At 36.4% G+C, this 14,759-nt stretch overlaps 1 protein-coding gene across 3 annotated transcripts in view; it reads right to left on the bottom strand.

Moving 5' to 3' along the window:
- Nucleotides 1-875: 875 nt before the first annotated feature.
- NEK10 (NIMA related kinase 10) overlaps nt 876-14,759 on the bottom strand; it is a 106,015-nt gene continuing 92,131 nt past the window's right edge. For 2 of the 3 annotated variants that reach the window (XM_072033455.1, XM_027451089.3), the window contains exons 33-36: nt 14,188-14,296; nt 12,728-12,780; nt 12,585-12,640; nt 876-1,734 (exon numbers count right to left, since the gene is read on the bottom strand). In XM_072033455.1, the coding sequence (XP_071889556.1) occupies nt 1,683-1,734; nt 12,585-12,640; nt 12,728-12,780; nt 14,188-14,296 (270 nt within the window). In that variant the 3' untranslated portion in view covers nt 876-1,682. The remainder of the gene's footprint in view (nt 1,735-12,584; nt 12,641-12,727; nt 12,781-14,187; nt 14,297-14,759) is intronic. The other variant, XM_072033456.1, reaches the window with a different exon arrangement.

The raw sequence follows: 14,759 nt of genomic DNA, 5'->3' as shown, positions 1-14,759 counted from the left end.
TAAACAAAAATAATGCCATCACATATGAACACTGCACTATCACATGCATCCAGACAAAAAATAAACAACGCTACTTCAAAACATTCTTGAAAAAAGGTTGAAAGTATTTCTAATGAATTCATTACAGTCTGACTTTTAAAAATTATAAGACATTTCTGCATAAAGATATTAAAATAGGTTACAATTTTAAGCGTAGACTTGTTTCATACTATTTTAATGAAAATTGATCATGAGAATTGAAATGCAATTTGAGTAGGACTAGCATATCAAGGTTTAGGATAAAAGACCAGTGAAATCAGTTCCGATGGCAGCCATATACAGTGTAGATTTACCTTATAATCCATCAGATTTAACCATACTGCTTTCCTTTTCTCCATTCAAGGAAAAAAGATAAAGATAGCACCTGATGACTTTTTGCATAATACATGTATGTATATGAAAAGAGAGTCCTTTTTCACCACTTCACAATTTGGATTGTAAGTCATGCATTATAGATGAAATAATACCTTGAATTACTTGAATACCTTGAATAGCAATAATACCTTGAATACTCTTGAGTTGTTAGGAAATGAATGCTAGTTAGCAATTTGTAGTTAAAAACAAAATACTGGAGTTGGGGAAGATGGGGAACAATCTTTGTCAGGCTTTGAAAAGCACAGATTGTACCTCTGTATCAAATTACTTATGAATAATCATATGATGACCATAACTTTAATAATTTTCAACAATGTCAGCAAGCACTTTCCAGTTATTTTCAACAGTTCAGATTGCCACAGCATCAACTGGATAGAAAAGTCTTTGTAGTTTATAAGTATTCCTTACTGAATTGTAGACACACACACACACACAAAAAAAACTTCTTGCTGCAACAGTGAGATTTTTATCTCCATTTAATATAGAGTGAATAAATATTCCAATTCTCAAAGTTCTTTTTAGTGCTACAGTTTTGATTAGCAAAGCATGTATTTCATTTAATCTGTTAATAAATGAACGTGTATATAAAATATATGCATATGACACTTCATATACACATATCTATAAAATTCATGCCTAAACCTTGACATATAATATACATACATTTTGAAATAGCTGTAAAAACAGCTATTTTAAAATAACAGTCCTTCCAGGTGCTATGCCAGTTGCAAATAATGACAATTAACATGTCATACAGGCATTAGAATTTACAACTACCTAAATGCAAGTAAAGAAAATCTAAATATTAAAATCATATTGTCAATGTTTAATCTGTTTCTAATTTTCATACATGGAACCTACGTATATTTTCTGTCTGGTGATATTGCAAAGCTTTTTTCTTCCCTTGGAAGACATAAGTGGATATAAATAAGGCTACAGGCTTTGAACTATGAAAAACTTGACTATGCAGCAATTCTTTAAAAAAAAAAAAAGGTACGTACTTCTGGGAGTAATGTTTTTCTCATAATGTATAAACCTGGAAGCATTGTTCACAGGATTCTGTGTAAAGTGCTTATGCTGTAAACAAAGCTAAAGTTAACAGTATCATCCTGAAAAATCACAAGGTTTCTTGAAGCTGTCCAACAATTGAATTCCTTCTCAATGCTATCTAACGAGCAAAATTTGCCCCCTTTGGTAATCAGACAGCATCAGCTGAAACACAGGCAGTTTGACTTCACCAGAAACAGTTCTAAACTCTTTGTTCAGAATTATGAGTTCTCTTCTTTTGCTGGATAGTCCTTCGTTGGATAGTAGAAATACCTGCAGGGAAAAAGAAGCTAGTTAATATGTGTGGGAACTAAGAATTCCCTGTTACTCACACTCACCAGGTCTGGGATCAATCTCTGCACTATCAGCAGAAAGCTACCATGCTATGACTATAACGCACAATTGAAGGAACCTCATAAGTCTATCCAAATAAACATTTTAGTTCAGAATTTAGAACAGAGTTTGATGCAGAAATCTCTGTGTGAAATTCTATCATTTATGCTATACACAGGGATTTAGTTTGCCTAATGATCCTCTGACTCAAAATTTATGGACTTGTCTGCACTGCATACAAATAGAATTAGAGCAGCATGGTGCAAAGGTCTCCCACAGCTAATCAATGAGGCCCGAATGCAACATACTGCATCTGCAGGCCAGTGTTAACTTATGCTGCTGATGTAACACCTCCAGAGACTTCAACATAATGGAGAACTAGCTGAAAGAAAGTCTTTAACATCACTTCCTTCTCCTCTTCTAATTCCTTTCTAGAATGGTACACAGAAAATTAGCACAGAAAGTGTTCGAGCCACTTCTTTTGACTTTATAGAGATGAAGACTACCTCAGAATCAGGTTGAATTATATTATTAGAATTATCCTATTAACATATGTAAAAGACTTCATCTCATAAACAGTGTTGTGAGAAAGTAAAATAGCTGTTTCCCTTTTGTCTCTATTTCAAAAGCAAAACCTCTTCAGAACATTTTCCTTGACATAAGTTTACAGCAAGTATAACCCAGATATCCAAAGCCCTTTCATACGTGCCTCTATACAAACAGCCTCTCAGGATGCAGAGCATTACATTGATTACTGAAGTACTGAAGGATACAGCAGTGTTCAAGTAATGAGGAAATGAAACATATGAAAAATAACTTCTGCTACATTTAAATCCCTAGGCTGAAAGGTCATTATTTAAGATGGAAAACTAAGTACACATAAGAGAAAACACACAGACAAAAGGCTGACAGCAAACTTTCATTCAGCCCCATATGTGTTTAACATAATAATTAATGAGGCACTGTATCTGTGCAAAAAATAGGACGTAGTCACACCCCAAAAATATTTACCATGTTTCAGAAGAGTACTTTCTATACCTTTCTTCAAACACAACTTCTGCAATATAGTTAATAATAATACTTAACATAAAGGTTTGTGTATGTTGTTTCCTAATTTTTACACCATAAAAGAACCCCTCTCCAGGCATTTTGTTGTGGTATCACCCACACAAGTCATCTACAAGACCGAAACTATTAACTGCAATGCGCAGACTCCGTCATTAAGTTAATAAATAGCTTCTAGCCTGTATGGGTAGCTATCCTCACATGAGGACCAGTACCAGATGATGATGACACATGCTCTTTTCTGACAGCATAAGAAAGGACACTGCACTTGAGTGCTCCAGTTGCCAGAGGCTCAACGTTCTGTCTCAGCTTTTGAACTTGCCTGCTTTTCTGCATGGCTCTTTTGTAGGCCTATGTTTTCTATCATCTGGCTTTACTGAAAACCATTCTATTCACCTGGTCTGTCCCAGCCACAGGTTCTTCCCTTCCACATACCAGTATCTCCTCCAGGATTCTTGTATTTTGTCTCTTGCTGTTCTGGACTCTGCATTAGATTTATCTATTGCTCACTTCCTGGCCTTCTTCTCATCAGTCGCTAGTTATTTCTTTGCACAGACATTATTTTTCAATGATCAGATAAACTTTTGATGTCTAGACTTGATCTGATAACATTTCTGTGCTCTGTCAAGACTGCTGTTCAACATATACATGCTGCAATTTCTTAAAATTATAACTTGGTTACATTGGCACAAATTTCTAAGAGAACAGTTAAAGTCATACTTGTGACAAAAGATGTACTTTCTTGGCCAAAAATTGAAATCCTTGTTCTAATGCAACACTTAATAAAATATCACTAAATTCCTTTTCTCTTTTTTAATGTGGGCAAGCAGTGTAGGGCAAAGCTTCATATTTTTAATATCTTCATCCAGTGCTTTAAAAGCTAAAGTCTTTCAGCTCCTTCAGTAGCACAGATTTCTATAGCTACAGGACTCCATGGAAACGTGGAAAACTCAGGAGATCATGGCATTTTTACAGATCCAAAATTCCAGTAAGACAAACAGCTATTCCTTGATTTTTCATAATTTCCAGATAATTAGATTTAAGTAAAATATTTTAAACTAAATTTCAAAATTCAGGCTGATGAGGCCTAAGAATTATCTTCTCTTAAGGATTACTATGTCAGAGCCATGAAGATCTGGCTTTCCCTTATCTATAAATACAAGCTCTATTGGTAAAAATGCAGTCTTCATGGAAAAGTAATGCAACTACAGTATTTTGAGGAACACTGTGACAGTTAGTAGCATACTGACATCCCAGAATAACTCTGGTTGTATCCTACACTGCTATATCAAAACAACAACCTGTTTAACAATCAATCATCAACCATCCTACCAGTCATCAGGATATCTTGAGAGAGTTAAAAATGTTTTAATTTTGAATGATTGTGATTTCTAAACACTGAGGCCAATCATGGCTTTCATTTGTTAGAAAATTTTCAGGTTATCTTGCACTTAGACTTAAAAGAAAGTAAGCCTATCCCTCAAACTCCTTTTAACTGCATCTTGCTGTGACGTGGAAAGGTATTATATTCTTTTCAGATAAACTGACCTAGCTGGACCAAACCATAAAAGAGAAGGAAGGAAGGGAAGGAAGGGGAGGAAGGGAAATTTCCCCTTCATTTCAACTCAGTATATTGTTCAAAAAAGCTGTGTAAGATACAGTTCTGCTAGCACAAGGATGACTCCAGACTACAGCAAGCTTTTTCAATTGCCTTGGGTAGGAATCTGCCTTCTTATTTAATGTTATTTGACAGACTTTATCTATGCTCTGTACAAGAACTCTGCCAAGTAGATATCTCAGACACACAGAAGTCAGTCCCAGAGTAAATCTTTTCCTTAAACTAGTAGAAAGATCCATTTCAGAACTGCAAGAGCACACCCATATTAACTCAGCCAAACAAGTCTGTGATGACAGATGCTTCCACTCAAAGATGGGAAGCTCATATAAGAACGTCTGAGAGCTCAGGGCATGTGATCTCTGCAAGGGATCAGAGCCATCTGCCTAGTGTTGAAAACAGTCATTCCCACAGTCCAAATGCTGACAGACAGCTTCATAAACATGCACTTTTTCTACAGACAGTGTGGACTTCAGGCATTTCCACTGTTAGGAGACCACTTACTTTGTGTATCATCACTGAACTGTATCAATGAACCAGTACCTACCAGGCATCCAAAATTCTATAGTAGTCCAGACAAGTCTTCATTTATTTATTTTTTTTTCAGCAAAAGAACTGAAATGCACCTCCTTCCTTGCCTACCTTATTGCTAAAGAGAATCTTCAGCAAACTGAGTGAAGAGAGATGTTTTGCATCATTCATAGTCCTGCCACAGGATCAGATTATTTTGGTACTTACACCAGAAGGATTCATGGATCACTTCTCTGTTCTGCCCAACACAATCTCATGAATTATAACCAAGTTCTAAATCCAAGTAATTTATATGTAGCAGCCCTGATGCTAGCAAAATCTAGTAATCTTGATGCTATCTGCTAAAGCTCTAAACAGTTTATGCTACAGCTCCTATCATGCTGGTTCACAGAAAAGAACCTGAAATAAAGATCTTAATTAGACTGACTTACTAACCAAAGGGAGAAAAGTGTTTTTTTCTTTTATTGTAGTATCAGAAGAACTAAAATCCTCCTTCTGTGTCATTGGACTACTACACATCCCTGAAATGATAGGAACATTCCTGCAATTCTCTAAAGATTCAGCAAGCAGTAACTTTTTTGCATTTGGCCATCTGATTCTGCAATGTGCAAGTGCTAATACCCTAGTATCTAAGGCATAAATTTTCTCTATTTTATGTCAATATATCTTTAGAGCTCTACTGAACTATTAACAGGAGGTCTTGGCGCTTCTCACATATCTTCTCTTTTGAGTATGGCCAATATAGCGTGGCTGTAACAACAATAAAGTTTTTGTCTCTAGAAAGCACAGAAAGGTGCAGTATGCCTATCACCATATGCAGTGGTGAACTCCATTCAGTTAATGTCTTCAACCCACCTCTTGGCCACATATTTCATTGTCATTGGAACTCTATACATCAATGTGACAGGAGTTAATCACTGCCTTATCCTAAGAGTTGGATGAAACTGAAGCTAGAATCAATTGTGACTCCATGTTTTCATCTTCTCCTTTTTCTAATTTCTGTAAGTATGTTATTTAGGAAAGGTAAGCCAATACTGCCTCTCAGTGGAAGGACAGTCAGCTTAAGCAGTGTAGTGAATGCTGCTCTGTGGGAACAGGGCTGCATGCTTACAGTGCCACACAGACCTGCAACTGAGTAGATCAAACACTCTTATCAGTCACAGATGTTTAAAATAAAACAAAACAAAGCAGGACTGCTGAGCTTTTGCCTTTTTACCACACTGGGGAGAAATACAAACCAACAGATTGCTGGTACAATTTAGATAAACATTCCTGGCCAAAACAATACTCTTTTGTGTTTATGTGATACAATAAGTAAGAATTAACATGGACTATCATTTGGAAGAAGAAAACGATTAACAGAAAATGCCAGGCAACATTAACAGAAAGTGGTACCAAAATAAAAAAAAAAAAAAAAGTAGCAGTGTCATAAATCACGAAGACATCACAAAGTCAAAAAATTCACTTTAGATTTCAGAAGCACTGGAGCTGCGTACTTTTCATCTACTGGCTAGTTTGGTCTGTTCTATAACATTAAAAAAAATGTTAACTAACCTAAAAACAAATTTGAATTCTTTGGTCATGCAACACAATTAAACAAGCAGAATAGTGTTGAAGAATAAATAGCTGACATGGTGAGAATTTGCAGACAGAAAAAGCCCAAGAAATGCATTTGTAGTTTCAGATAATATACCCATGGACTATAGCCCCAGTCACAAATGAGAGCTGCTTCAAATAGCCAAAATTCAGAATTTTATGTCGTTACTGAGCTATATTATCCTTTTGTGAGTAATACCTTGTGCTATTCTTTGAGTAGTTAAAAATGTATAGCTATCATTAGAACCAGACTTGACAGTTTTCCTCTTTGTGAAAAAGCTCTAAGTACATGAATGCTTGTTTCTTTCATTCAAAAACTTCAATAACAATGGAAAAGATTTCACTGAACAAAGATATGAAAATTATAACTGACAACATATTAATATATGCATTTAATTATGAACAATTTTGCCATCTATTCTCATCTGCATTGCAACTGTTTTTGTCCTATGAAATAAATACTGGAAGATTTCTCTTGTAAGCAGACCTCTTATATGAGCTATGGCACCCAGCTGAACACAACCACTGTCTTTGACCATTGCTATTTTTGTTTATTTATGATATGACAAATCTTCTATCATATAAGTGAGTTGTGCTTGGATTAAGTCTCTTAATGCAACTGATTAAAAATAGACTTCTCCATCAATTTCCGTATTACATATCTACTCCAATATGAAGAAGTGTGATGAAAGTTTGAAACTAGTATTTCTTGTCCTATTCATAAATGACAGACTCAACAGCAAGGTGCCTCTCACTTATGTGGTATAATATTAAATCTGAATAGGAAAAAAAAAAAAAGAAAGAAAGACTGGCACAAATGGTGCGATTAGAATAATTTCAAAATGCTACATTTTTTTATGCATGTTTACCAAATGTCTGTATAAATACATAACAAAATTGGAGCTCTGAATAATTTCAGGACATTAGTGATAAATGGGCACGAGTTGATTATTCAAGATAAAGCTGAGGGTCATTATCCTCAGCTGGTCATTAATCCCTATGAAATTAAATGACTGCTATTGAGATAGTAATTACTATTATAATGAAATGGGGGAAAGCATGATATTTTTCTTATGAACCTGTCTCATTTTCTAAAGAATTCATGTTTTAATCCACACCAAATAAAGTTGGCTGAATCATTTTTAACCCTTTATACAGTTAATTAATCTTGCTACAATCTTCATGTCACTGCCCCCAGCTAAGATTTAGTGTCCCATTCCTGGAATTCTAGGGGAACAGCAAAAGGCAACAGTGACAGGAAAGAAACACTAAACACAAAATCCCCCCTAAGAAGAAAGTAAAGAAAAAATATTTTAAGAATGTTTTTTGTATAAAGCCTGTTTCATGATGAAGTAGGAAATTGCATTAGTACAGTATATGACATCAAGCTATTTCTTCTGCATTTAATAGCGCTTTTAGCAAAAGCACATGTCCCATGTTGTTGCACAACAGCTGTGGAAGTCTTTGTTCCAAAACAGAATTCTCCTTGCAGCTTTCCAACATATGGAACTGACACTGTCAAGTTAAATTGTTCAGAAATCCTGAAGAAATTGTCCCTGAAATGAAGAAATAGCTTTAGGAATTTTCAACTTTACCAATTAAGTTTGTGATTTTCTCATATGTTTTCTGAAGACTTTTGAGCCTTATAGAATCACAGAATGGTTTGGGTTGGAAAGGACCTTAAGGATCATCTAGTTCCAACCCCCCTGCCATGGGCAGGGACACCTCCCACCATTGCTCAAAGCTCCATCTAGCCTGGCTCTGAATACTTCCAGGTCCACATATTTCTTGTGTGAGGGTCCAAGACCTGGATACAAAGCTCCAAGTAGGGCATCATGAGGGCAGAGCAGAGAGGGACAATCACCTCCCTTGACCTGTTTTCCATGCCTCTATTAATGCAGCCCAGGACGTAGTTGGCCTTCTGGGCTGCAAGCGCACATTGCTGACACGTCAAGCTTTCCGTCCACCAGAACCCCCAGGTACTTCTCTGCAGGGCTGCTCTCAATGAGTTCTTCTTCCAGTCTGTCCTCATGTCTGGGATTGCCCGACGCAGGTGCAGCATCTTGTACTTGGACTTATTGAACCTCATTAGGTCCACAAAACCCATTTCTCAAGCTTGTCAAGTTCCTTTTGGATGGCTTCCCTTCCTTCTGTTGCTTCAACTGTAGCACTCAGCTTGGTATCATTTGCAAACTTGCTGAGAGTGCACTCCTATTGTCTATATCACTGATAAAGTTATTAAGCAGCACTGATCCCAAGATGGACTCCTGCAGGACACCACTCACTACTACCTTCCATAGAGCCATTGACCAAAACTCTGGCTGTGGCCATCCAGCCTATTCCTTATCCACTAACTAGTCCACCTTTCAAATCCATCTCTCTCCAATTCAGAGATCAAAATGTCATGTGGGACTGTGTCAAAGGTCTTACAGAAGTCCAGGTAGGCAATTGTCAGTCAGATGGTCTTCCCTTGTTGACTGATGCAGTCAACTCCATCATAGAAGGCCACCAGCAGTCTGGTCAGGCATGATTTGTCCTTGGTGAATCCATATTAGCCATCTCAGATCATCTCCTTGTCTTGCATGTGCCTTAACATTGCCTCGAGGAGGATCTGTTCCATGATCTTCCCAGGTACCGTGATGAGACTCACTGGTCTGTAGTTCTCCGTGTCTTCTTTTCCATCCTTTTTAAAAATTGGAGCAATGTTTCCCTTTTTCCAGTCACCAGGGACTTCACCTGACTGCTGGGACTTTTCAAACATGACGGAGAGAGGCTTGCCAACTACATCAGCCAGTTCCCTCAGGACCCTGGGATGCATGTCATAGAATATGTTGGAAGCGACCCACAAGGATCATCAAGTCCAACACCTGGCACCACATGGGTCAACCCAAAAATTCAGACCATGTGTGTCATCAGGCCCCACAGATTTGTACCTGTTCAGTCATCAGGTGGTTTTGAACCTGCTTTTCACTTAGTGGGAGGGACTCTGTTCCCCCAAGCCCAGCCTTGAGGTTCAGGGACTCGATATTGTCAGCTCATGTGGTCTCTCACCCACAAACACCCCCAGGTCCATCTCCTCCGGGCTGCTCTCAATCCATTTTCTGCCCAGCCTGTATTTGTGCTTGGGATTTGTCCAGCCCAGATGCAGAGCCTTGCACTTGGCCTTGTTGAACATGATGAGATTTGCACAGGGCCACCTCTCAAGCCTGTCCAGGTCCTTCTGGATGGCACCCCTTCCTTCCAGCATGTCAACCACACCGCACAGCTCAGTGTCAGCAAATTTGCTGAGGGTGCACTCGATCCCACCATCCATGTCACTGACAAAGATGCAACTCCTTTAGAATTCATTTTTTTCACAATTCTGTCAGAAGAACTAGAATTGTGTTATGGGCAGAAGGGAAGGTAATCTGCCTATCTGCTAGATACACTACCATTCTTTATGTCCATTGTGAAAGTCCCAAACAAGCTGCATACTGAAGTTTGTCCTTCTAGCCTGCTTAAACTGTTTGGAGAACTGTTGGGAAGAACCCTAGCATGTCTGCTAGACAAATGAACCATAAAGAATTCAAAAGCTATTGAAACTGCACTGCTTGACTACATGGACAAAGTATGAGAAGAAAAAAAATGCTGAAAGCTCTAAATAGCACTGAGTGAAGCATATTCTAGAAAATACGGTAAGTCCTCTGGAAACAGAGACAGATGTTCCTGACAATGAAAGCACGGTGTACTAATTTTCAGAGAGGGAAAAATATTAATTTATTTGGGAGTAAAACATTGTCCAGAAAAGAATTAACGTAATAGTGACAGGGGAACCAAATGTAATTATGCATCATGACAAATAACATGATTCAACAGCATAGTGAAAAATCAAGAGCATGTATTGCTGCTAGTGACAGATCAACAATTAGGTGTGGCTGCTCTGCATTTGCCAGCTAAAGCTAGGGCATGCTAGAATGACGCACATGCACTGAAGTACGTCAAAGTCTACAGTAGCTGTTACATGCACACATTAACAGTTGTAAATAAGAAGCAAAACCAAGCAAACAACATCAAATTTAGACAACATACTTCTAAATTTCTAAGGAGATTTCACTTCATTCCTTTCTCCCACTCTAAAATCAATTTTGGCTTTACTACAAGCCCCATGAACGAAGTACAGATCAGCACTGCCTGTGAATAACACATTATCAGCACTACTGGAGAAGTTGTATGACTCAGGGGAAACACAATGTAAAGAAAGATGTTGAGCATTCACTGGCCTTCCTCTCCAGCCTTTATGAATATGTGAAGATGTACTACTTGCTCTTTCCCCCTACAGGATAAATATGGCATAGGGAAAAAAAATCCTATACTACACTGTCATCCCATGTGGCTATGAAGAATACTTCTGTCTCCTCTGAAACAAAATTTCCCAAAACATACAAAAATATCTTAAGATTCTGAAGAACAACAACTCCGTAGGGAATTTTGGCACAGCAGGAAAAATACAAAGTCCCCCCCCCCAAAAAAAACAATGTTAATTATTGCACTGCTGTTAGTCTCATGTGGCATTCCTGTGTTATACATTGTAAGTACTACTAACATATTTTTTCTGTAATCTTTAAATGTCCTTTACATTTTTATTAATAGATTTCTTATTTTCATAGTAGTTTGTGCAAAATACTCATGCCCATATTCAATATACATCTGCATCATTAAAGTAAATTGCAATAAGATGCTTCTGCCAGTGCGTGAATTAAATGTCTACACACCACATTTGTACATTTGCTAGATCTCAGTGTTAAAAAGGACAGCCTTTTTCATATTGTTTTTCTAAGTTGCACAATATTTGATTTTTTTTACAGCTCCAAATATTGGGAGCATGTGATCAGGACAAAAATTTAAATACTAACATTTGTTAGACCTCATAGCTGCAAAAGTGATTTGTAAACATGATTCAATTTTACCCTGAAGGTTTAAAGAGCAAATTATTATTTTATTTTGGGAGTTCTGAATCATGATTTTTCAATACTTAACGACTGGCAGCTGTAAGATATTTGTAAGCTGGAATTCCAATTTAGTGAGTATTCTATAAAAATATTCAGATTAACATTTGAAACTTCTCTAGCTGTAGTCAATAAATAGTTCCACACAGAAAAAAATGCAGAGATAACAGATAACTGAAAAATATTAGTGAAGAACCAGGAAATACAAAGTCTTAAAACCTCTTAATATAAGAATTTAGAGGATTTTTTTTTCTGGTTTGTTTGGTCATTTTTTTGTTGTTGTTTTTAGAAAAGATAACTCCCAGGTGGTCTCCCAGGCATTAAAATGCTGATTGTTGCAAAGACAAGGAAGACCTGGTAGAAGCAGTGAATTATTATTTTATTTTTTTTCACTAAAGAATACCCGAGGTAGTAAATACAAGCTAACAGGTAAAGAGAACAAGAAACACTAAGCTTATGTTCTGGACTATATGGACATTTTTCATATACTCTTTCTTGAGTTTCTCCAAGGGTTCTTGCTGCGAAGACTTACCATCTCTATGACAAGGCATACACACAGTTTCAAAAACCTTTTTTTTTTTTTCATCCCCTGCACTTTTGTGATACCAACTACTTTTTCTGCTTTCTGAGTTGTACTCAAACGCTTTACTATATATGCTAGCTTCATCCTTTTAGCCCTATAAAATATATTTCTATTAAAATAAAGCTTACATTCATCTCTGGTTTTATTCAACAAAAAATTAAGGAGATTGCTGCCAAATGTCTACCACTCTACTGTCTGAGTGAAGGAAACAAATGTGGCCATGTGGTCAAAACAGCTTATATTAACTAAATATACCATATAAATTTCTTCCAGTCCATGCATCCATGTATTATAATAACAATGCACTGCACTAACTTTCAACTGAAATTGCAATCATTCAAACAGGTAGATGATATGTTAACTTTTAGCACATCTTAATTAACTTTTTCTTTTCAAATTGTACACTCAGACTCACCCGTTTGAAGAGAAATTGTAGTAACTACTTTCCTCTAGAATCTCTTCAATTATGGTCTACAAATTAAAAGAAATTAATTTCAGTAAATTACCTTTATTAAAAGTAATAAAATACATTAATACATATATATATATAAAGCTTACCTGCAACTGTTCATATGTCATCCCTTCTGCTATGTCAGAAGTGCCAACAATACCTTAAAATAAGAGGCATGTAATTTTATACTACTGAATCTGGAGTTTATGGTTCTTTATTATTTTTTTAGCAGTTCTCTAATGACATGTCAGATGATCGTTAATTTAGGTTATCAGCAGTTTATTCCACTGATCACAATGACCCCTTGGCAAAAGCAGAAGGATCTTAAGGTATTCCATGAGCATTTGAGTCACAAGATGTTATCACATTATAAAATGTGATAACTGATGAAAAAATATTGATTTAAATATATATATATTTAATGTAAAAGAACATAGCAATGTAACTTTCTTATTCTTCCCCACTTGCAGTTTATAGTAAAAAGGGTACACTTGCAGCAGCAAACTGTGAGGACAAAAGTATCGTTTGCATGTTAAGAGAATCAAAAATTACCAATACTGAACACCTAATCAAGTTGCTTTTTTTCTTTTAAGAACAAAATAAAGTTCATAAGTTAAATGACTGTTAGGGATTTGTTTCTTATCCAAATGTCACACTCAACACCTAGTATTATTCTTTACTTTTACAATAATCTGTGGAATTTATATGCCAATTTCAACACAAAGGCCAGCAAAACCAAGGTTTCTTACCCTTCTTTCCGGAACAAGTTTTTAACCATACTATGTCCTCTAGTTTATGAATTGCAGCCATATTTCTTTCTGCATTTAGAAGAATGGAAATGGCACAAATGACAAAATGCAAGTTGTGCATTTCCCTTAGGCTCCTTCAATATTTTTCTTATCTGTATTGCACAAAGAGGCAAATAACAGAACAAGTCTCTGAGCTAGGAATTATGGTTCCCCACCTTGGATGCTGCCTGTGATAGTAGGTTTGACTTCATGACTTATCAATGAGTAATTCTAGTCCAAATTATATTTGGCTCTATTTATTTTCTAAAGTATACGTACACTCTTTACACTATAAAGGTGTAGTATAGCATGTACATTTCTCTCCAAGTTTCTAGGGTTTGATTCAGATAGGTAATTGTCTCATGTCAGGATTACTAGTTTAAACATGACAGAACAACAAAGGGTTTAAATAGAATTTATTTAAAAATCACATGAAAAGACAGGCAAATCCGAAGCAGGACATTTTCAGTGACAAAAATTTCTGTTAATTTTCGTGGTTGAGCCATGTGTTATTTGTATCTTTGCTATTTCTTTTTAATTTCAAAATATACTCTCTTAGTAGAATGTTCCACAATGGTAAACTACTTACCTCACCAACAATCGAAAAACAAACTAACATACACACAGGGAAAAAAAAATGATCAGAAAATTCGTATAGTCAATAACTTTCCTGTCTCTATAGATAGCTTTTAGATCAGAGCAGGAATTCTTTCTACTTCAGTACAATATCCTTTATTAGAGAAACATATGCCACTACCAATATTTTGTTGTTTTGTTACCTTTTCTATCATCTGGTGCTAATGTATTTGCAGCTGATGAGAGAAGTACCGCACGCCAATCTGCTGTAAAGATGTTGGGCTCAATCAGTTCAGGAGAACCTTGGAGCAGCTGGGGGAGAAGAAAAAGAGAGAGAGAGAGAGAGCAAGAGAGAAAGAGAGAAGCAAAGGACACCTGAAATCTCCACACTTCCTTTTTGGCAACACATCAGACTTCTGTAAAGCAGTCTACCCTTTCCTATGTAAATCTGAGACAGGCAGTCTGCCTCTTTCTATGTTTCCCAAACTATCAGAAGTCAAAGGAGATTTCAATACATTTTAGATTAATGAAAAAGTAGTGAACACAATTATGAATGTTCTACCTTCTTCTCCCCCAAGTCACTTAGTGAACGCTGCAATCTGTCAACCTGCACTTTGTATAAACCACTTTGTTACTTCCAAATTCAATTCATGTTACCCAGCATAGTTATTGTGGTGATTTTTGTAAAATTCTCAAAATGTATTTGTTCTTACTGACTTAAAATATGTCCTATTTATTCATTAATGCTTATCAGTTCCCCATCCTTCTAACTGTA

The sequence above is a fragment of the Anas platyrhynchos genome, chromosome 2 (genome assembly GCF_047663525.1).
Source record: "Anas platyrhynchos isolate ZD024472 breed Pekin duck chromosome 2, IASCAAS_PekinDuck_T2T, whole genome shotgun sequence".
Classification (NCBI taxonomy): domain Eukaryota; kingdom Metazoa; phylum Chordata; class Aves; order Anseriformes; family Anatidae; genus Anas; species Anas platyrhynchos.
The sequence above is the reverse complement of the archived record's forward strand: the minus strand, read 5'-3'. Positions and strand labels throughout refer to the sequence as shown.